General features: G+C 47.0%; 3 protein-coding genes across 4 annotated transcripts in view; 2 read left to right on the forward strand and 1 right to left on the reverse strand.

Moving 5' to 3' along the window:
- Positions 1–1,941: 1,941 nt before the first annotated feature.
- On the forward strand, positions 1,942–8,501 carry LOC133407354 (cytochrome c oxidase assembly protein COX18, mitochondrial). Of its 2 annotated transcripts, XM_061685142.1 has the most exons (7): positions 1,942–2,033; positions 2,317–2,648; positions 6,530–6,630; positions 6,699–6,853; positions 7,898–8,013; positions 8,082–8,189; positions 8,260–8,501. In XM_061685142.1, the coding sequence occupies exons 2-7, from the start codon at positions 2,334–2,336 to the stop codon at positions 8,419–8,421; spliced, it is 957 nt and encodes a 318-aa protein (XP_061541126.1). In that variant the 5' UTR covers positions 1,942–2,033; positions 2,317–2,333; the 3' UTR covers positions 8,422–8,501. The 2 variants fall into 2 exon arrangements, with proteins under 2 accessions (XP_061541126.1, XP_061541128.1); XM_061685144.1 differs by having other exon boundaries at positions 7,898–8,145; positions 8,260–8,339.
- Positions 8,502–9,417: 916 nt separating this feature from the next.
- Positions 9,418–12,126, forward strand: igfbp7 (insulin-like growth factor binding protein 7). The gene is given in 6 exon segments (XM_061685145.1): positions 9,418–9,926; positions 10,867–10,976; positions 11,046–11,102; positions 11,104–11,154; positions 11,645–11,828; positions 11,974–12,126. Coding segments are annotated over 6 exon segments (867 nt in total). The 5' UTR covers positions 9,418–9,484; the 3' UTR covers positions 11,997–12,126.
- A 2-nt stretch (positions 12,127–12,128) lies between these two features.
- polr2b (RNA polymerase II subunit B) overlaps positions 12,129–21,958 on the reverse strand; it is a 29,280-nt gene continuing 19,450 nt past the window's right edge. Inside the window, exons 15-24 of the mRNA XM_061685140.1 lie at positions 21,027–21,225; positions 20,638–20,806; positions 20,378–20,569; positions 17,075–17,325; positions 16,909–16,998; positions 16,727–16,834; positions 14,144–14,257; positions 13,902–14,062; positions 13,605–13,800; positions 12,129–12,319 (exon numbers count right to left, since the gene is read on the reverse strand). Of these exons, the coding sequence (XP_061541124.1) occupies positions 12,230–12,319; positions 13,605–13,800; positions 13,902–14,062; positions 14,144–14,257; positions 16,727–16,834; positions 16,909–16,998; positions 17,075–17,325; positions 20,378–20,569; positions 20,638–20,806; positions 21,027–21,225 (1,570 nt within the window). The 3' untranslated portion in view covers positions 12,129–12,229. The remainder of the gene's footprint in view (positions 12,320–13,604; positions 13,801–13,901; positions 14,063–14,143; positions 14,258–16,726; positions 16,835–16,908; positions 16,999–17,074; positions 17,326–20,377; positions 20,570–20,637; positions 20,807–21,026; positions 21,226–21,958) is intronic.

Below are 21,958 nucleotides of genomic sequence, written 5' to 3' on the forward strand. Positions count from 1 at the left end.
GGGATAATTTTCCCTCCTTTTCTCTGTTGATATTCAGCTGGCAGTTAATCGTGCCGCAGTCGCCCTGGATGGGTTTTCCTCCCCCGCCCACTCGTCCTCCTCACCCCGCGGTCGGCAACTGGGGCTGATGGCCTTCACACCGTAGCCTCGAGACGGCAGAGGGGGCTGAATCCCTAATCCTAACTCATCACACTTGAGGGAAGATGCTTTTATTCAAATTGTAGGCATACTTTGATGGCTAACTGTACGTTGTACTGATAGAACTAGGTTATTATGAATAAGGAAGATGGCAATTCCACCAAATGGCCACTGCATGGAATAAGGGTGCTTGGTGTTTCTATAGTGGGGGAGGGGCCTCATGCTAGAAAGTATACACCCCATCCCGCTGACATCACGGGGCTACCTTTTAACCCCCCCCCCCCAAAAAAACCCAGCCAGAAGACGAAAATGACAAAAAAGAGTCTGAAAAGATTCAAAGCTTCAAGACCTCAGTGACGGTGACATCTGGTGGACAACTGAAGCCATAGCAACCGCTAAAGAGGACGACTGAAGCGCTGCCACATGTTTCCCATGACAGCAATACAAGTTCAGAAAAGTCTGTATTGGTCATTCAAGTGTTTAGTTCATTCATACCAAATAACGATTATATCGTCATTACAATCAAATATGCAGATGCTCTCCCCCGTACTCTAAAACACATTCCAGATTAATCCAAAGAATAAATGCAAGTTATATTAAGGGTTAAATGATGGTTAAGGGTTCATTTAAAGCTTTGAGCTCTGTTTAAAAACGGTACTAAAAGTCCCTAACAGGATTAAATATCCTTCTTACTTTGCAAATGGTCATGGTGTTTCAGAAATTTTTTGTGTGTGTGTGAGAAGTGTTTTTAAAGAAAACCTTTAACGATAACAATTTGTCTGCAGACCAAATGCCGCACCTACAAGAAATTGTAATTTTGAGACCCATTTAAAGATGAAAAATACAATTATATTATGGAAACATGAACTTAATGCCATAAACGGCATTATACCTTTTTTCGTATGGAGAAATGTTGTCTGAAGACGCTTTGCCCCCATGCTAACTGTTAGCCGCCGTGCTAACTCACCAGTACTGTAACTTGAGCACGGGGAGTCTGGGAGTCTATATGTGGCCGCCATGCCGGACTCCATGCCCGGCGGCGGCGGCGGCGGCGGCGGCGACCTTGTGCGGGCTAGACCTGCCCACGTAAACGGCGCGCAGCGTCAGAGTCGTGAAGAGGAGATTAGCCGCCAGCAGCCCGGTCTGGCTGTACTCCGCCATCTTGTCTGTTTATGCGCAGCTTGACTGGAATTTCATAGATATGAATGGGTATGGTCAGCGCAATGCAGCAGCCCGGCTAACCGACGTGCAAATTTAGCGGCCATGTTGGGGAGGTCGACTTTCCCATAGAAGGCGATGCATGGACACTGAAATTAAGTCGTAATATGATTATTCCTCAATGGATTTTCATGAGGTTTACTGTTTTGTCAAGACCAAAGCGTATCTATCAATAAAAAAATAAAAATATATATATATATGAGCGGGACGATCTTTGGTCATTTAGTTTTCTTGCCGTTCACTTACTTACATGGAATACGCTGACGACTTCGACCTCCCTGGTTTAGCGTCGCCGTCGGCCACGGAGCTCAAAATGCGCGTGTCCTATGGTGTGTCTGTGTTTGTGGTCTGTGGTCGTCTTTTGTTGCTCTTTAAAGTTGTTAGCGCACAAATTGATACTAGTTTTAGGAAAACATTCACACAAACGACATTTTGATAATAACGTTAGATTAGAAACTTCCTTTCGTAACTAGCTCCCTTTACCTTCGGGAGTGGGTGTTAAATGTTAACAAAAGCACCTTTGTGAACGGTCAAATCAAAGATGCGAGTTGTATGTAGATGACGTCACATGTAATCGACCCAGTAGGTGGGGTGACGTGCAGACGGAGCGACGCTACTTGTCTGCTGAACAGTGAGCAATCAAAAGGTGAAAACGCAACGAAAACGACCGCAAACAGGTGATTAAGGAATATAATATTATTTTATCATGTTTAGCCCCTATAAGAAAGTGTACTTTATGTGTTGTTATTTGTATTTAGTTTGGTTTATTGTATAGCTGACACATTCATCATATAACAAATAACGTAACATAATAACAAAACGTGAAGAAAGTAAAGTGAAACTGTTGCTCTCAAGAAACATTTGAACTAATTTCGTGGCGACCAAAATCAAGCTGATAACCTCTGAACATGCGGAAGTGACCTGGGTGATGATGATGATATGACGACGATGACGTTTCAGGAGCAGTGGGCGCCACTATGCTGGCCCTTGGGGGGCTGCACATCCTGCGGCATTCCGTCAGAGCGTCCTGCGGCTCGGCCTTCCTCAGGAAGTATCCTCGTCCTCCCGCTAGTTGCTCAGCTCCCCGCCATCTGTCCTCCGGGGGCGCAGATCCCGGATGGTACCAGCAGGCGGCGCACTCGGCTCCCGTGCACCTGGCTGAAGACTTCCTGGTCCAGGTTCAACAGACCAGCGGTCTTCCCTGGTGGATTGCCATCGCCGTCAGCACCCTGAGCGTCAGGACGCTCATCACGCTGCCCCTTGCCGCCTACCAGATGCGTCTCCTCGCCAAGGTCACAAAAAAACAACAATCACATGCCTCCGCAGGAGGGGCTGTCGTCATGGGGATATTTCCTTTTAAGGAAGTGTTCTCAGCTCAACTCGACTTTATTTATAAAGCACTTTAAATACAACCACAGTTGTACACAAGGTGCTGTACACTTTAATCAGAATCACAATCATTTTTATTTGCCAAGTATGTCCAAAACACACAAGGAATTTGTCTCCGGTCGTTGGAGCCGCTCTAGTACGACAGACGGTCAATTTACAGAACACTTTGGAGACATAAAGACATTGACAAAAAACAATTGTGCAAAAAGATGCAGAGTCCTCGAGCACTTAGAGCAGTTGGAATGACTAATATTGCAATAGTCCGGTACAATGACCATTGTGCAAAGGGCGCCGAGACTTCAAGGAGCGTATGCGGTTTCAAGTGACGAGTAGTGCGATCATCTGGGACAATGTCGGTTGTGCAAATGTTACAGATACTCCTCGATGGGTGTGCAAATGGAGCAGATGCGACTCTGGCACGAGTGGCCAGTATATGCAAATAGTGCAGCATGGCGAGACAACTACAGTGAGTGCACGAGTCATACATCATTGGCCCCACAGAAATGTGACAACCAACTCAAGTCAAAAAATTGCCATCTTATTGTCATGGAATTATAGGTTAGGTGTTTAAGAAGTTGATCGCAAGAGGGAAGAAGCTGTCGGAATGTCTACTAGTTCTAGTTTGCGTCGATCGGTAGCGCCTACCTGAGGGAAGGAGCCGGAAGAGCCGGTGACCGGGGTGCGGACGGTCCGAGAGGATTTGGCACGCCCTTGTCTTAGTTCTGGCGGCGTGCGAGTCCTCAATGGTGGGTAGGGGGGTACCGACAATCCTTTCAGCAGTTTTGATTGTCCGTCGCAGTCGGAGTTTGTCCTTTTTCGTAGCGGCGCCGAACCAGACTGCGATGGAAGAACACAGGACCGATTCGATGTGTAGAACTGTCTCAGCAGCTCCGGTGGCAGGCCGTGCTTTCTCAGAAGCCGCAGGAAGTACATCCTCTGCTGGGCCTTTTTGAGGACGGAGTTGATGTTGTTCGCCCACTTCAGGTCCTGAGAGATTGTAATTCCCAGGAACTTGAAGGTCTCGACGGTTGACACAAGGCAGCTGGACAACGTGAGGGGCAGCTGTGGCGAAGGATGCCTCCTGAAGTCCACGATCATCTCTACCGTCTTGAGCGTGTTCAGCTCCAGGTTGCTGTCGCCCGCACCAGCAGCTCCAGGCCGCTCCGCTTCCTGTCGATATGCAGACTCGTCACCGTCCTTGATGAGGCCGATGACAGTGGTGTCATCTGCAAACTTCAGGAGCTTGACAGTCGGGTTCGCTGAGGTGCGGTCGTTCGTGTAGAGAGAGAAGAGCAGCGGAGAGAGGACACAACCTTGGGGCGCCCCAGTGCTGATGCTGCGTGTGGATGAGGTGGCCTCCCCTAGCCTCACCTGCTGTGTCCTGCCCGTCAGAAAGCTGTAAATCCACTGGCAGATGGCAGGTGAGACGCTGAGCTGGAGAAGCTTGGTTGAAAGGAGTTCAGGGATGATGGTGTTGAACGCTGAGCTGAAGTCCACGAACAGGATCCTCGCGTAGGTCCCTGCACTGTCGAGGTGTTCTAGGATGAAGTGCAGTCCCATGTTGACTGCATCATCCGCAGACCTGTTCGCTCGGTAGGCAAACTGCAGGGGGTCCGGCGGGGGACCTGTGACACTCTTGAGGTGGTCCAGCACGAGACGTTCAAAGGACTTCATGACCACAGATGTCAAAGCGACAGGCCTGTAGTCATTCAGACCAGAGATTGCAGGTTTCTTGGGGACTGGAATGATGGTGGAGCGTTTGAAACAGGATGGAACTTCGCACATTTCCAAAGATCTGTTGAAGATCTGAGTGAAGACTGGAGCGAGCTGGTCCGCGCAGACTTTGAGGCAGGATGGGGACACATGGTCCGGTCCTGTTGCTTTGTTAATCTTCTGTTGTTTGAAGATGCGTCTCACATCCTGTTCATGGATGGTTAACGCAGAAGTCAGAGGTGTGGTTGTGGTCGCGGGTGCGGCCGGGTGGGTGTGTGGAGTGAAACTGTCCTTTTCAAATCTGCAATAGAAGGTATTCAAGTCGTCGGCTAGTGTGCTATTGGTCTCAGCTTCTGGATATCGTCGCTTGTAATTAGTCAGCGATTGGAATGCACGCCAGACTGATTTCGAGTCGTTCGCGCTAAACTGTTTTTCCAGCTTTGCTGCATAGATCCTCTTTGCAATGTTAATTTCTTTGGTCAGCTGGTTTCTAGCTCGATTATACAGGGCCTTGTCTCCGCTCTGATATGCGTCCTCCTTAGCTTGGCGAAGCTGCTTATGTTTAGCAGTGAACCACGGCTTGTTGTTGTTGAATGTCCGAAATGATTTTGTTGGTACACAAACCTCTTCACAGAAACCGATCTAGGATGTGACAGTGTCCGTATATTCATCCAGGCTGCCAGGCTGAATTTTCAAAGACACTCCAGTCTGTGCAGTCTAAACAGCTTTGAAGTTCCATCTTGGCTTCATTGGTCCACTTTTTGAAAGAAATAAGAAAGAAATAACATTTAAGGTAAACAATGAAAACAAAAACAAACAGAAAAACACTAAAACAAGAGGGCCAGTCTTAACCCGGGTTGAAAGCCGGAGAATAAAAATGGGTTTTGAGACTGCTTTTAAAAATGGACAGTGAGGGGGCTTCTCTGATGAGCAGAGGGAGGTGATTCCATAGGGTGGGACTGGCCCTATCCCCTCGGAGCGCCTCGGTACCTCAAGAAGCAGCTGAACAGCTGACCTGAGGGGTGTAGGGATGGAGTAGCTCAGCGAGGTAAGGTGGGGCAAGACCATTGAGAGATTGCAAAATGAATCAAATAATCTTAAAATGTATTTTCAAATGCACAGGCAGCGGGTGGAGGGAGGCCAGTACTTAACATACGCTCGATTTGACTGCTGCGCCAATTTCAAATCACTGTCCATTTTAAAACGGACACTGTTGCCTTTGGGTATTGTGTCAAAGGGCCCAAGTCGACAAGTGAGGAATTACAAGAGCCACTTGGACCAAAAATCTTCACTTCAGTTTTCTTTTCATTAAACTTGAAAAAGTTCATAGCCATCCAGGTTTTAATATCTCAGAGACATAAAAGGAGCCGTTTTACGAAGCAAGCATCTTTCTTTTTCAATTCTGACTGTTGTCAGCATAACAGTGAAAAGAAAACCAATGCTTTCTCAGGATAGAACGTAAGGACAGCAAATATAGAGAAAAGAGGAGTGGCCCCAAAATTGAACCCCGTGGAACTCCGTAGGGAAACCGAGCCGAGCGGGACTCAGAACTACCGAGGCTCGCACACACAAGTTGTGTTTGCCAGATAGGATCTAAACCACTCCAACGCGCTGCCGCTAATGCCCACAGAGTACTATAACCGGGCCGCAAGGATACTGTGGTCCAACGTATTAAACACTACAGTTAGGTCCAGCAGGACATGACATACACATTCTCCGGAGTCGTTTGCCATGAGAAATAATAAAATTCGTCCATCCATCACTTTGGTACACCGTTTATCCCCACTAGGGTTGTGGGTATGCTGGAGCCTATCCCAGCTAACTGTGGGCGGTAGGTGGGGTAAATAAAATTAATTATAATAAATCAAATCAATCATAATATAGGGACATTTCCTTATAAGGACATGTTCTTAATGAGACACTCTATATGCTGATGTTCTCCTGAGGAGATGTTTCCTTCTATGTGTCCTCGTGGAGACAAGGACGTGTCCTCACACTGAGATGTTTCCTTATAAGACCATGTCCTGAACCTACTATTACTTCCTGTGTCCGGAACCACGGCAATGTGCAGGTGGAGGCCCTGCAGACTGAGATCGCGGCGCTGGCCAAGAGGCTGAGGTACGAAGTGTCCATCAGGGCTGAGGAGCGAGGATGGACGGACAAGCAGAGTCGGTAAGTGAGGATATCCCGGCAGAGGAGGTCGGTCGCCGAGCTCACGTCGGTCCGCTGTCGTCGATCAGGTTTCAGTTCCGGAAGAATCTGCGGCGTTTGGTGTCTCAGTTGTACGTGAGGGACAACTGTCACCCTTTGAAGGCATCTCTGCTGGTTTGGGTTCAGCTTCCGCTTTGGATCAGCCTGTCCCTCGCCCTGAGGAACCTCAGCAACCAAGACTCGCGTGAGTCCCATTAAGACAAACGCAAAACCAAAGACACTTCAACTTTGTATGCTCAAACGCCACAAGAACTAAAGGTTGCTAGCTTAAGGCTACCATATAATTAGAAAGGCCATAGATGAGCTAACAGAAATGAGCATTTATGGTACGGTAATTTTAAGAGAATTCAATTTTGTGTACGAAAAAAAAAATTTCAACTAAAACAGGACAGCAATACTCACAGGTAGTCTCTTTGCTCTAGGGGCTTGGTAGGGGATCATCTCAGTTTCGTATTCACTCTAATTACGCCGTATCCACATCCAGTGGAGCTCAGTGCTGCCCAGCATGTTGTGGCACCATGTGGTACTACACTGAAGGCGGAAAACTTGAGACTTGCCTGTTGGAGACTGGAAAACTGCGCAAGCGTCAATACGCCGCAGCAGAAAAAAAAGTTCAGTATCACATTCTAACCTTTTAAGCTGATAAGTTCTCAAGTTATAACATGAAAAGCTTCACTTTTGCATTTGGCAAACTAAACGAATCAATTCCTTCCGGTTCAGGTGACTGGCGGACCTACGAAGGCACGTGCATCTGCATTTTGTGTCCTATAAATCAAAGTTATTCGCTACGTTGCTACACTTCTGTAATACTGTAAAAACATAACGAACATAATAAAGTTTTTGAAACGATTGATTTAAAAAGAAGAAACACATGCCTTCATCGGGATCCGCATGTGACCTGAACCGGAAGGAATTGCTTTGTTTTGTTTAGCCGAATGCCCAAGTCAAATTCATCACGTTAGGATGTGAAAATTATAAAGTTGAAACGTGAAATTAATCATGTTATAATGTGAAGTTTATTACGTTATAACATGAAATTGATCAAATTTAATCTCTCACGTTAAAACGTGTTACTGGAACAAAAAACAAAACGCTTAAACTCCACGATATGGGTGGGGGGCGGGGCGGGGCGGTGCACGAACGATGAATCTCGATATCTTGAGGGGGGGGGGTCACTGCCGAACGTGAACGTGAAAAAGTTTTCGTTTTTTCAACGTATCTCTCGAAGCGCTGCAGGCCTGCTTGGCCACCGGGGGCGCTCTGTGGTTCCCCGACCTGACGTCGTCTGACTCCACGTGGCTCCTCCCACTCGCTCTTGGTCTGACCAATCTGCTCATCGTGGAGGTGCGTGGTCACGTGACGCTGAAGATGCCACAGGTTGCCTTCTTCTCCTCCTTCTCCTTGCGGCTCAGGTGTTTTCCCTGCAGAGGTCCAACCCATCGTCCGTCCACAAGTTGCTGACGAACGCCATGCGAGGTTTGTCACTTCTGATGATTCCGATCGCCGCCAACGTCCCGTCGGTGAGTTCCGCCGCACTCTCATGCCAGCGGACCAAAAAGACGACGACGACCTCTTTCTCCTCCACTCCAGTCGATGGCGCTCTACTGGTTGTGCTCCAGCCTGGTGGGCTTGGGTCACAATCTTCTGCTCCGCGCTCCCGCTCTCCACAAGATCCTCAAACTTCCCACGCGGCGCTCCGATACGCCCTACAAAGACCTGATGGACGCCGTCAGCAGGAAGTACCGCAAGTAAACAGGAAGTTGTCGGCGGCCGGACAGGAAGCGACACCGAAATCCAGGAGCTGGTCCGGGGGCCTGCGGGTCCGGGTTCGTTCCGCCTCTGGCCAAAAACCTTCTGGACGCCCTGACCAGGAAGTAGTTCAAGCAAACAGGAAGTTGTGTGCGTCTGGACAGGAAGTGGCACTGAATAACAATGAAAACGAGCATGTGTGTGTGTGTGTTGGCTTTGTATTGGACTCGCTGAGCCGAGCCAGAACCTTGTCTTCATTTCCTGTCGGCCATTTTCTGCCTTGGATAAACATCAACTGTGACCTGCAAGAATTTCCTCCTTTTATTAGCAGCTGCTGAAAATAAAAATACTTGAAAATCATTCCGATAGTCAAACAATCCACTTCAAATCTCAAAACAAGGGATTTGCGGGTGGATTTTTAAGAATATCACTTCAGTTTATTTAACATTTGAAATAGCGGACTCACAGTTCGGAGGACTCTCGCTCAAATCCGGCCTCGCCTGTGTGAAGTTTGCATGTTCTCCTCGCGCCTGCCTGGCATTCTCTGGGTACTCCGGCTGATTGAAGACTAAATTGCCCGTAGGTGTGAATGTGAGTGCGTGGGGTCGTTTGTCTGTGTGTGCCCTGCGCTTGGCTGGCGACCAGTTCTCGCCCAGAGTCGGCTGGGTTAGGCTCCAGCGGCAGGGAAAATGGATGGATGGACATCGTGGACTTTGTGTGTATGAAGTCAACTGTTCGTGACGTCACTTCGCTGGCCTCTATTGGACCGCAGTGCAGTTGTGCTTACTTTTCAAATCCACTCAGTCTATTTGACTTCCAGGATTCCTTTCGAGATTTGTCTGCTTATTTGGATTGAGGCGCTGCCCCATCAAGCCCAGATTTGTTCAAACAACATTCGTCTCAAATCGATGTGTGCGTGTGATCCAGCATCCAACAACACAACTTTTTTTCCTCTTAAAGAATGTGACGCGCGAGCACACGCACGGCGGTCATCCGGGCGTGGGCGGAGTCTGCATCCGGTGCTCTCTGTCGGTTCATATCACAAGTTTGAAGTCGCGACGGCGTCATGAGGTCCAAGTCGATTTTGTCGTGTTCGCTTACGCTCGCGGCGGCGCTGCTGCTGCTGCTGTGCGTCCGGGCGGCTCCAGATTGCGCGCCGTGCGACCCTGCCCTGTGCGCGACCCCGCCGGCTTCGGGCTGCGCCGCCGGTTCGGTTCTGGACGCGTGCGGTTGCTGCGCGCTGTGCCTGGCGGCGGAGGGCGAGCGCTGCGCCGCCGGCAGAGGCGGCAGAAGCGCCGGCGCGCAACGCTGCGGCTCGGGCCTGGAGTGCGTGCGCGCGGACAAGAAGAGCAAAGTAGGCGTGTGCGCGTGCAAGGGCCAGGATCAAGTGTGCGGCACCGACGGCGTCACGTACGCGCACGCGTGCGCGCTCAAGAGCGCCGACGCGCGCGCGCGAAGAGAAGGACAAGCGGAAGTCAGTGTGCGCAACAAAGGAAGATGCGCGACAGGTGAGGATGCCTGACTAATGACGTCACTGCCGAGTAGGGCCGGCTACGATTTGATTGAGTAAAATGCTTTGATCTCGATTCAGTAAGGTGTAGAAATACACAAATAATTAGAGTCTATGTTTAAATGTCCCCTCACAGTTTGGAGCAGCAAAACATCAGGAAAAATTTTTTACACAATAACTTATTTGCGCATATGGAGGACAAAAGTTAAAAAAAAAAAAAAAAAAAAAGACAGTTGTGTATTAACAATTAAAAAAAAAAAAGTCAAGAATATTTCTTTCCTCTCTGAAATTGTGCTCGACCTCCTAACATTCAGTTCTGAGGTGGAGTTTGCAGGTTTTTTCCCCAGGTACTCCGGTTTCATGCCACATCCCAAAAACATGCATGCTCGGTTGATTGAAGACTCAATTGTCCGTAGGTGTGAATTGTTGTTTGTCTGCGTGTGCCCTGCGATTGGCTGGCAACCAGTTCAGGGTGTACCCCGCCTTTGCCTCCCAGTCAGCTGAGATCGGCGCCGGCACGCCCGCGACCCGTCAGGGAAGATAAGTGGTACGGAAAATGGATGGATGATTTCCCTACCGGAGTGACCTTCGACCTCCTGCTCCCTCATGCTAACAGCAACAAACATGGCTAATGTTTATTTGGATGGCAACAACAAAGACAACTTATGAATTTGTCATCGCCATGCTAAACTAACAGTTTCAATCACAAACATTTTCCATATATTTTTGTTATTATTACAAATATGAAAAATGTTTGTTTTGCAAACAGTTTGACAACACTGTTGGTCACGTTCTCGCTAAGCTAACCCAAACATATTTAAGCGTGTGCACGAACGCACGCACACGGCAGCCTTTTATCATCTTAATCCTTTTGACGGTCGTCCAAACACGAAATTCCAGACCGAGCCCTAACAGAATTCCTCTTCATGTCCGTGCAGGTCCCGTCATCGTTTCGCCTCCTGCGCGTGTCTTCAATGTCAGCGGCGCTCAAGTTTTCCTCAGCTGCGAGGCCGTCGGTGTGCCCACACCCGTGCTCACCTGGAGGAAGGTACGCGCATACGCACAAAAACAGAGCAGCGCTCAACATGATGACGACAATGAAGATGTCCTCCCTCAGGTGATTGGCGGCAGGAAGAAATTTGCTCTTCTTCCCGGGGACAGAGACAACCTGGCCTGTCCAGACCAGAGGCGGACCCGAGAAACATCAAGTGACCGGCTGGGTTCTGGTCAGTGGCAGGAAGTGGAGGCGCGCAACCTTATTGCGAAGGCAGAACGTGGGCACGCAGAACTACAGGAAGGCAGGAAGAGGGCAGGCAATAGTGGGAATGCACAACTATATCGCAAAGGCAGAAAGTGGGTGCGCGCAACTATATTGATTTTCTTGGCCATGACTTGATGACTTCAAAATAAAAAGCAGAGCCGCCTTTGTCACGTCAAAACATTTCATCTTTGCCGGTCGCATCTGAAATTTGCGATGTACAGATAGAAACTGAAACAGGAGCCAAACCTTTTCTTAGTCACTTTCCTGCCAAGTGTCCAGTCACGCAAACCCTAAAACTTACAGAAAATTGCTACTGTTATTTCTTTGAATGCCTGTGTTTGCCTTGTGTTGTGTTAATGGGGGAGGTTAAAAAAATAAATAATTTGGCTGCTTTTTGCTGATTTGAAAAGTTCTAATCCAGGCCTAATTCCTTTAACCCTTTACGTACCCTTCAGATCTCTCCGCTTACAAAAGACGAAGCGGGCTCCTACGAGTGTCACGCTGCCAACGCCAAAGGCGACGCGTCAGCAGTCGGTGAAATTCGCCTGGTCACCGACATCCAGGACGTCAAGGTCGAGCCCGTCGACGACGTCGCGGTCGCCGATGACGTCATAGTCGGTGACGTCCCAGTCAAGAAAGGTAAGAGCCGATTGGCTGATTGCTCGATGTGTTCTGCGACCAAATAACCAGGGGAACAAATCCTGATCGTCAAAATAAAAGGCTGATGTTGCCGTGGAGATGGCGCCGCGTGTCAAAAGTCACTAATGACGTCACTTTCTTTCAGTGACGAAGGACGAAGAACTGTGAGCCGCGGGAAGACCCGTCTTCAACTTGGCTTGCGCTGACGTTTTATATCCAAAGCATGCTCTGTCCTATCGCTTCTTTTCCAACTAGTAGGAAATACAACAAATGTGAATAAAGCTCACCTGCAGCGTGCCATCGTGTGCTCGCGTCACTTTTATTGTCATTTACAAAAAGAAAGAAACATTAAAACATCTGCGGGGAGGAAGGACGGCGTCCGATTGGCCGAGACACGCTCGCTACGTCGTCATCATGCGGGGCGCGATGCTCATGGACATCAACTCCTGGAAGAGAAGTTTACACGCGTAGGGCATGCGCACCAACGAGATCTGAAAACACAAACAAGACGACGGCGGTCACGCGTGTGGAGAAACCAGCTGAAGAAATTCCCGATGGACGATGATCACAATTCAAGTCGCACGTCGGCTTGAACTCGGCACGCGAACGACGAGTGTACCCGTTTTCATGTTTACAACAGTGCAAGGTGGGAACAGTATGTGAACCACTAAAGTAATAGGTTCTTCGAGAGTTAATTGGAATCGGTCGACCGAGAATCCGATTCGTGTGACAAGACTGGAGGTGTTTGCTGAAGCTGCTCTGCTTTATAAAAGACGAACAAAAATTGACAATTGTTAATTTGCATGGGTTATGTCATAAAAGTTCAGCAACTCTTCCTCGGAATTGCTGTCCTGACCACAGAGACAAAACTCTTTGTCTTCTGTTGTGACAAAGATTTTTCATTACCAAACGCAGACATTTAGCAGTTTTGCTCGTACGGTGTGTGGTGTGCTGCGATAATCTCAACACAAAAAGGTTCTGTTCCGCTGCCGATCTCGAATCCAGTCCTCCAAGACGGAAATCTCGCATGATCAAAAGTGGCCTAAAACACAAACGCGAGGGTCTTTTGTCCGTTTTCTGTGTTCTGGATTTACAGCGAAATCCAGAAATATTGAACACCTTTAATATTTAAGATTATCGGCCTGACCCGTTTGAGACCATCTTATCGGGACCACGAGATCATTTTACAGGATAAATTATGGAAGGCATAAACCAGTCTGCCGTTTGCAGTCCTTGGTCGGGAAGGCGCAAAACTAGACTTTACACCGATCTGATCGGTTTGGCCGACAATTAGCATTTTATAAACTCTGGACAACACCCGTCCATATGGCCGGGACAGTGAGAAAGTTAGAGTAAGCATGTCATTAACAGTATTTTTTAAAGTATTTTAATTACAGTTAGTTAGCACCGATTATTTCTGTCATGTAATGTTGACCCGACCTAAACTTATGTCAGTGGCCAATCCTTGAATGCCCCCAGAGGTCATTGATGTTTTAACTTTTTGTCTAAAATGCTAGAGAATAATTTTGAAGATAGTTTCCAGTACAAAAGTATACACAATAAATGAACAAGTCATGTAAATAGACACACTGCTCCATCTTGTGATCGGCTCAGTTATCATTTTTTTAAAATTTGCTGATGGGTGAGGTGCCCCAAAAATCCTCATCGTGTAAAGCCAAAGGCAGAACCGTGACAAAAGCGGGCCGCTCGTCTTAACGTGATGATCAGATCAGATCAGATTCGATGATCCATGCACGTCTTGCGTGTGTGCGTTACCTGCGTCTTGTTGCGGCAGCCGCGACACTCGTAGGTGTGCGTGCGCGTGTTGGCGATGGCCATGAGTCCGCACAGGTTGCACACGTGCACCTGGTAGGGGTCGGACGCCTCGAACAGACGCTCGCGCAGGAACTGAGCGGCGCCGTGAGCGATCTGACAGTCGCGCTCCATCTCGCCGAAACGAAGGCCGCCGTCGCTGAAACACGCACATACGCGGGGGTGACATTGAAATATGGAGTTTTCGATTTATTTCTGCAGCCCTCGGGGTGAGCGTGAGGGACATCCCGGAAGTCTCACCGCGAGCGTCCCTCCATGGGCTGCCTGTTGAGGATCTGCACGGGTCCGCGGGCCCTGGAGTGGATCTTGTCGTCCACCATGTGCTTGAGGCGCTGGTAGTACGTGGGCCCGATGAAGATCTGAGACGTCAGCTTCCGGCCCGTGAAGCCGTTGTACAGAACCTGAAGACGGCCGTCCGTCAGTTAGTCACGTCGACGGCGTTATAGTGGCGGCATCCCGACCAGACAGAAAGTAGCAGTGACCTCATTTCCTCTCAGGTGATAACCGTATTCTGAGAGCAGGTTGGAGACCTTCTGCACGTTGACAGCATCGTTGAAGGGCGTGGCATCGCCGATTTCGCCTTTGTTGGCAGAAACCTGCCGGGAGGAAACAGGAAGTGAGGCTATGATTTCACCGTGGCCGGCTTCCAAATCCACTATATACAAAGTACACAATAATCCTAAAAGTATTCGCTCACCTGCCTTGACTCAGATATGAATTTAAGTGACATCTCATTCTCAATCCATCGCGTTTAATATGACATCGGTCCCCTCTCTGCAATTATAACATAAACTCTTGTGGAAAGACTCCACAAGGTTTTGGAGTGTGTTTATGGGAATTTATGATCATTTTTCCAGAGGCGCATTTGTGAGGTTACATACTAATTTTGGACGAGAAGGCCTGGCTCTCAGTCTTTACAGGATTGAGGTCAGGACTCTGTTAAGGCCAGTCAAATTCATCCACATCAAACTCTCTTATCTGTGTCTTCATGGACCTTGATTTGTGCACTGATGTTGGAACAGGAAGGGGCCATCTCCAAACTGTTCCCACAAAGTTGGAAATGTCCAAAATAGATAAATGAAGAAACTCCGAATGCTTCAGCATACCGAGAGATTTTGGACAGTCAAAGAGTTTGGGAATTACCCCTTCCTGTTCCAACATGTCTGTACACCAGTGCACAAAGCAAGGTCCATAAAGACACGGATGAGATAATTTGGTATGTTTGAACTTGACTGGTCTGCATGGAGTCCTGCCCTCAACCCGATAGAACACCTTAGGGCTTGATTTGGAGCAGACAGTGAGCCAGGCCTTCTCCTCCAACATCAGTGTGTGACCTCACAAATATGCTCCTGGAAGAATGGGCAAGAAATCCCATAAACTCACTCCTAAACCTTGTTGAAACCCCTCCCACAAAAGTTGAAACTGCAACAGCTGCAAAGACCAACATCATATTAAACCATATGGATTTAGAATGGGACATCACTTAAAATCATATGTAAGGCAAGGCAAGTGAGCGAATACATTTGGCAATATAGTGTAGATATTGAGAATAGCTTAACTATATAGTGCACTCAAGTATACCACGATACATCTTGAATCCTTTTGTAATGATTCGGGAGTATTTGATTAACCATTTCAGCCGGAGAGTACATTATACAGTGGGAGGAAGAAGTGTGCAAACCCTTTGGAATTTCTGTAATTTCTGTATAAATTGGGTCATAAATGTAGTCTGATGTCTATTTAAATCACAAGAATAAACAAACTGAATCTGCTTAAACTAAAACTAAGCAATTATATGTTTTCATATTTTTCTAGAGCACAAACATTCACAGAACATGGAGGAAAAAGTAAGTGAACCTTTAAATTTACTAACTGGTGAACCCAGTTAACCATGGTCCTCAGTCGGAAAAAGGTGGCGTGCCCTCTCCGGGTCAGGGATGACATCCTGCCCCAAGTGGAGGAGTTCAAGTATCTTGGAGTCTTGTTCACGAGTGAGGGAAGAATGGAACGGGAGATCGACAGGCGGATCGGTGCGGCGTCTGCAGTGATGCGGACTTTGTATCGGTCCGTTGTGGTAAAGAAGGAGCTAAGCCGAAAGGCGAAGCTCTCAATTTACCGGTCGATCTTCGTTCCTACCCTTACCTATGGTCACGAGCTGTGGGTCGTGACCGAAAGAACGAGATTCCAGATACGAGCGGCCGAAATGAATTTCCTCCGCAGGGTGTCCGGGCTCTCCCTTAGAGATAGGGTGAGAAACTCGGTCATCCGGGAGGAGCTCAGAGTAGAGCCGCTGCTCCTCCGCATCGAGAGGAGCCAGATGAGGTGGCTGGGGCATCTGATTCGGATGCCTCCCCGGTGAGGTGTTCCGGACACGTCCCATCGGGAGGAGACTATTGCTCTATTAGTCATTCAAACTGCTCTAAGTGCTAGAGGACTCTGCATCTTTTTGCACAATTGTCAAAAAAAAATAAATAAAATGTACCGGCATTACCAGATAACTAGCAACCCTTTACTGCTCAGTGACTGTTTTTTTTTTTTTTGTCAATGTCTTTATGTCTCCAAAGTGTTCTCTGTCAATTGACTGTCTGTTGGCGTACTTGAGCGGCTCCAACTACCGGAGACAAATTCCTTGTGTGTTTTTTTGACATACTTGGCAAAATAAAAATGATTCTGTTTCTGAGTCTTTTGTAAACTTTTCCAGCTTCACACAAGTCACCAATTCTTTATCATAGGTCTTCAAAGAGCTCTTTTGAGTGAGGCAATGCGCACATCAGGGAGTGCTTCCTCACATTCCTGTGAATGTTTATTTTCAATAACAATATGAAAACATGTTTGTGTGGTATTAGTTTAAGCAGACTGTTTATTCTTGTGATTTAGATAAAGATCAGACCACAGTTTCTAACCAATTCATGCAGAAATTTAGGAAAGTCCAAAAGGTTCACTTACTTTTTTCCTCCAACTGTAGTCCACTATATAAAAATCCCCATACATAGCGATTAGGTAGTAGGGAATGAGTGAGCGATTCCCAACACAGCCCATGATGTCGTAAAGATGGCGGGGCTCACCTTGCCTTGCAGGCACTCAATAAGATGTCCGACCGTCATTCTGGACGGGATGGCGTGAGGGTTGATGATGATGTCGGGCGTGATGCCCTCACACGTGAACGGCATGTCCTGCAAGACGAAACAAGCGTGACAAGCGCTACCGCTTTCTGTATGTCACTTCCTGTCTGTCACCTCCTGTTTACCTCCTGTCTGTACTGGATCCCGCAGGTTCCTTTCTGTCCGTGTCTGCTGGCAAATTTGTCTCCGATTTGAGGGATTCGGACAGAACGCACCTGACGTCACAAACGTAGAAGACGTCACGTAATGCAGCGGAGTCAGACGGGAGACAGCAGGGGAGTGGAAAGTTACCCGAATTTTGCAGAACTTGTACCCCTCCTGGTTGAGCGTGACCATGACCTGGTCCACGATGCCGGTCTCACTGGTGCGCAGAAAGGTGCTGCAATCTCGCTTCGTGTAGCGTCTGTTGCTGCTGTCCAGCTCGTCGTCGTTGTCAGGCAGAGTCACAGTCTTACCGATGATCACGTCCTCGCCGGACACACGTACACCCGGGGCTATCAGACCGTCGTCGTCCAGTTTGTCGTAGATGGCGTGTCTCATCCCTGTGAGGCGAGCGAACGGACGCAGTCAACATGTGATGTCATAGACCAGACTTCACAATGCAATGACATCATGATGAGATCATACATGATGTCATAGGAGCGGTTATGGTGTCAAACGAGATGTCATGATGCGCTGATGACATGTCATTTACGAGGGGCACTTAAAAAGTGGGTGTCCAGGATCAAAGACGAAGAACCAGAGCCGATGTTCTGTCGAGTCAAGCTGCTTTGTCAAACGCTTCTGCCTAGCGCCACTGTGGTCTTTCCATCGTCGGAAGCCACACGTGTTTTTTCTACATGAAATAAGCCTCTACTAGTATATTTTGATGATTGATATACCAATATTTGGAAAAATACAATATAATTTGAAACGTGGTAGAGGAAAGGGTCAAAAAAGTTTGCATGGTTTAAATAAAGGGTGTCCAAATTATGAACATCCATTTTCTTAGCAGCCCGCAGTATAGACGAAAATAAACATTTGACTCGAGGTTCTTTATAACCAGTATCAATATCAATCCTATTAACTAAAATCATCTTTATTTTCCAAGTATGTCCAAAAAAACACACAAGGAATTTGTCTCCGGTAGTTGGAGCCACTCTAGTACGACAACAGACAGTCAATTGACAAAGAACACATTTGAGACAAAGACTGACAAAATAAACAATTTATGTTTCAGCTAAAAGTTTAATATAGCATGTTAAAATAGTTATTTGGGACTGTTTCATCAAATCAAAATGGTATATGTGTGCAAGTTTTAACTTGACTTCCTGTTTTAAGCTTGTAAGCCTTTTATTTTGAAGGGTACGCGCCGGAACTCAACATTTTGGCACGAAGAGCAACTTCACACGGCACCGGTGATTTGTGTTTTTAATGGATGGAACCAAATGCTATAAAACGCTGATTGCTTTCCCTATCCACCGATGAGGCACAAGGTTAGTGTTTGTGATACTGTGAGACAACGTTTGTGAATTTTGTCCCAATTCATTGTGATCTAAAGTTGCTACGGTGAAGATGTTAATCTTTTTTTTGTCATCGGCGCTTACGTTGGTTTGAAGACTAAAATAATCGCTAAAAACCATCAGTGCAAAAGTGCAAGCAACCGTTGACCTTGTTAGCTGTCTCATTGTTGGCATAGATGTATTTTATTGTTTCAATCGCCCAATTGACTGAGGGTTGACTTCACTGAAGCGCCGCACGGTGTAGGCTGAGGAGAGCCTCCTTTGCATAATGTAATCTTATTTTAAGTGTTGCGCTGAGGCGACTGGTCTTTCATTTTAACAAAGTTCAGACAGACTGTTGTTCGCCATCGCCGTTTGGGCACAAGCACGTCATCGTGCGCGTTCTTTTTTTGTTGGTTTTCGCCACTTCTTCATCATGTTGGGAGACTGTAGGCATCGAAACAGGGAACCGACATTTTAAAATTTTAACGGTTCCGGGAGAACCGGAACATTAGTCCCGGTTCCAATGGGTTCTCAATTCTCAATGCCCAGCCCTAAAGCTCTCTGCTTCTGATGGGCATCCAACAATGACCTCATTTCCAAAATAGCTCACAGTAAGAGGACAGGCTTAAAGAATTTAAAGTATTTAACTACATACCGGGCAAAAACTCAGAAAAAAATTCAATTAGCAGCAGGTTAAATTAAATGCGGACTTGCACGTTACCAGAACTAAGACAAAGAGCTTGCAAAATCCTCTTGGGGCCTCCACATCCTGGTAACCACCTTCTCCAGTTCCTTCCCTCAGGTAGGCACTATTGATCAATGCAAACTAAAACAAGCAGACATTCCAATAGCTTGACGCGCTCCGAGCCTCAGCCTACACCGCGCGGAGCTTCAATCAAGTCAACTCTCAGTCAACTGGGTGAGTGAAACAATAAAATACGTCTCTGCCAACATTGAGACAGCGAACAAGGTATACGGTTGCTTGCACTTTTGCATTGACGGTTTTTAGCATTTAATTTAGTCTTCAAACCAACGTAAGCGCCGATGACAAAAACAAAAAATGATTAACATTGGGCTAAAACTGCATCATAGCAACTTTACATCACAATGAATTGGGACGAAATTCACATAAACGTCTCACAATATCACAAACACTAATCTTGTAGGTTTATATCATTTTGAACCCTCCAATTAAAAAAAAAATAAATTAAAAAAAATGAAAACAAATCACCAGTGCCGTGTGAAGTTACTTTTTGTGCCAAAATGCTGAGTTCCGGTGCGTACCCTTCAAAATAAGCTTAAAACAGGAAGTCAAGTTGAAAGTTGCACATATAAACCATTTGACGTGATGAAAGAGGCCCAAATAACTTTTTAAAATGCTATATTTAACTTTTAGTTGAAACATTAATTAATGAATATTAAGCCAATTGGGTTAGTTCCACACACATTGCCTTTTAGTTCAAAGGTTTGATATTGATACAGGTTATAAAGAACCTCGAGTCAAATGTTAATTTTAGTCTATGCTCCGGTCTGCTAAGAAAATGGATGTTCATAATTTGGACACCCTTTATTTAAACCATGCAAACTTTTTTGACCCAGCCACCTAAAATAATCGGAATCGAGAATCGTTTGGAACCGGAATTGAAATAAGGAACCGCAATCGTTCAAATTCACACAATGCCCATCCCTAATTACGTTTCATTGCTCAGTGACTCGGAGTGTGTTTTTATGTTTTTATTTCTCAGAAGTATTTTTCGCCAAATGGCTGTATATTGTTGTACGAGAGTAGCTTCAATTACCGGAGACACATTCTTTGAGTTTTATTTTATTTTATTTTATTTTTTAGATACTTTGCAACTAAAGATGATTCTGATGACGTGATAATGTTATAGCAACACAATGTTATGATGTCATAGGCGCGGTGTCATAGACAAGATTCATGATGCGATGTCACAGAAGAGATAACGATGTAATGACACGGAATGATGCTAAGAAGCGATTTCAGGATGTGATGTCATCGACAAGAAGTCACTGCGCAATGATGTCACGATGAGATAACATCATGGCACGATGACGTGGCGATGTGAAGATGAGACGACACGGCGCTCACCCTGGCAGGTCTCCTTGGTGGGTTTCTCGAAGATCTCCTCCTGGTCGAAGCCCTTCTTGGACTCCTGCTCTTTGTAGGAGCGATAGAAGACAGACCGGAAGAATCCTCGGTCCACGGCCGAGCGGTTCATGATGACCGAGTCCTCCTGGTTGTATCCCGTGTACGAGGCGATGGCCACGATGGAGTTGATGCCTGAATGACAGGAAGACGGTGTTAACGGGCGGCGAGCCGTTGCGGTGGGTGCTTGCGGATTACGATACCTGCGGGCAGCTCTCTGAAGCGCAGGTACTCCATGGAGCGTGTGGTCACCAGAGGCTTCTGAGGGTAATACAGGACGTGTGCCAGCGTGTCCATGCGAACGTGGAAGTTAGTGATGTACACGCCCATGGCCTGCTTGCCCATAGCCGACTGGTACGTGTTCCTGGGAGACTGAACACATACAAAAACCAGTCAATCCTGCTTGGGAAAGTTGGGAACGTCTCAGCTTCTATTAGCGCACATTACTAAAGAGCATGAAAGGACCCAGAACGTGAGGTCACTTCGCCAGCGTCTCCTGATTGGGAAATGTTTGGGAGGGGCTTCTGGGACTTCCAGGCTGCTACAGATGCAAGCGCGGCTAAAGGAAGCGGAACAAGAGCGGGCGCCTCACCTGGTTGTGATCGGGAAAGGGGATGATGGAGGCGCAGACCCCCAGGATCATGGACGGGTGGATCTCACAGTGGGTGTAGGTGGAGCAGTAGGCCACACCCTTCTCCTGAAGGTCATCGGGGGTCATGGCCAGCATCACCGTCTCCTCCTCCAGCGTGTCGATGTACTCAACCACGCCGCTCGCCACTAGGTCCTGCCAGCTGAATCCCAGGAGGAGGAAGAAGACGTTGGTGAGCTGGCGAGGGGTGGACATAGGGGTGGCATAGGGCTGCACAATTATGGCCAAAATAAAAATTGCGGTTATTTTGATCAATATTGTAATCATGATTATTTGTCACAATTATTCTTCATGTTAGGGGACAATCTTTATTTTTATTGCACTACTTTTCAACAAACAACATGTAAGAGTTTTCAGTGCAAAATGAATCTTTAAATAAGAATAAATGATAGACAATAAAAAAAGAAATAAATAAATAAACCCCCAAAAACTCTACATTGCCAACTGAATAAATATGCTATTACAAAGTGCAATCACGAATTGCAACGTAATGGAAGCAAGTAGAATTAATGCATAAAAGGGTGCAAGCAGTGACTTTTCATTTGAAAATCCCCGTCGTCAATATAGTGGATTTTCAAGGACGATATGTGTCCGTTGTTCTGCTTGATTGGTCAGTCGTGCACAGTCGTAAACTGCAAAGAACTCGACAGTTGTGATTTTCCTCTCTATTTACTTCTGGTGTTTTTTTACTGCGGTCAGGCCAGCCGAAAAGTTGAAGTCGAGGCAGCCGCTGCAACGATCGTTAATTGTGTCTTATTGTGGCACGCCACCTCTCTGCCAACGTACTGAGAGGGCCAACTTCAAAGTAAAAGCATCGTATAGTACTACATGAGACATCAATGCCATTTTAAGCGTTTATTTGGCACCGGAGCGTG

The sequence above is a fragment of the Phycodurus eques genome, chromosome 9 (genome assembly GCF_024500275.1).
Source record: "Phycodurus eques isolate BA_2022a chromosome 9, UOR_Pequ_1.1, whole genome shotgun sequence".
NCBI lineage: Eukaryota > Metazoa > Chordata > Actinopteri > Syngnathiformes > Syngnathidae > Phycodurus > Phycodurus eques.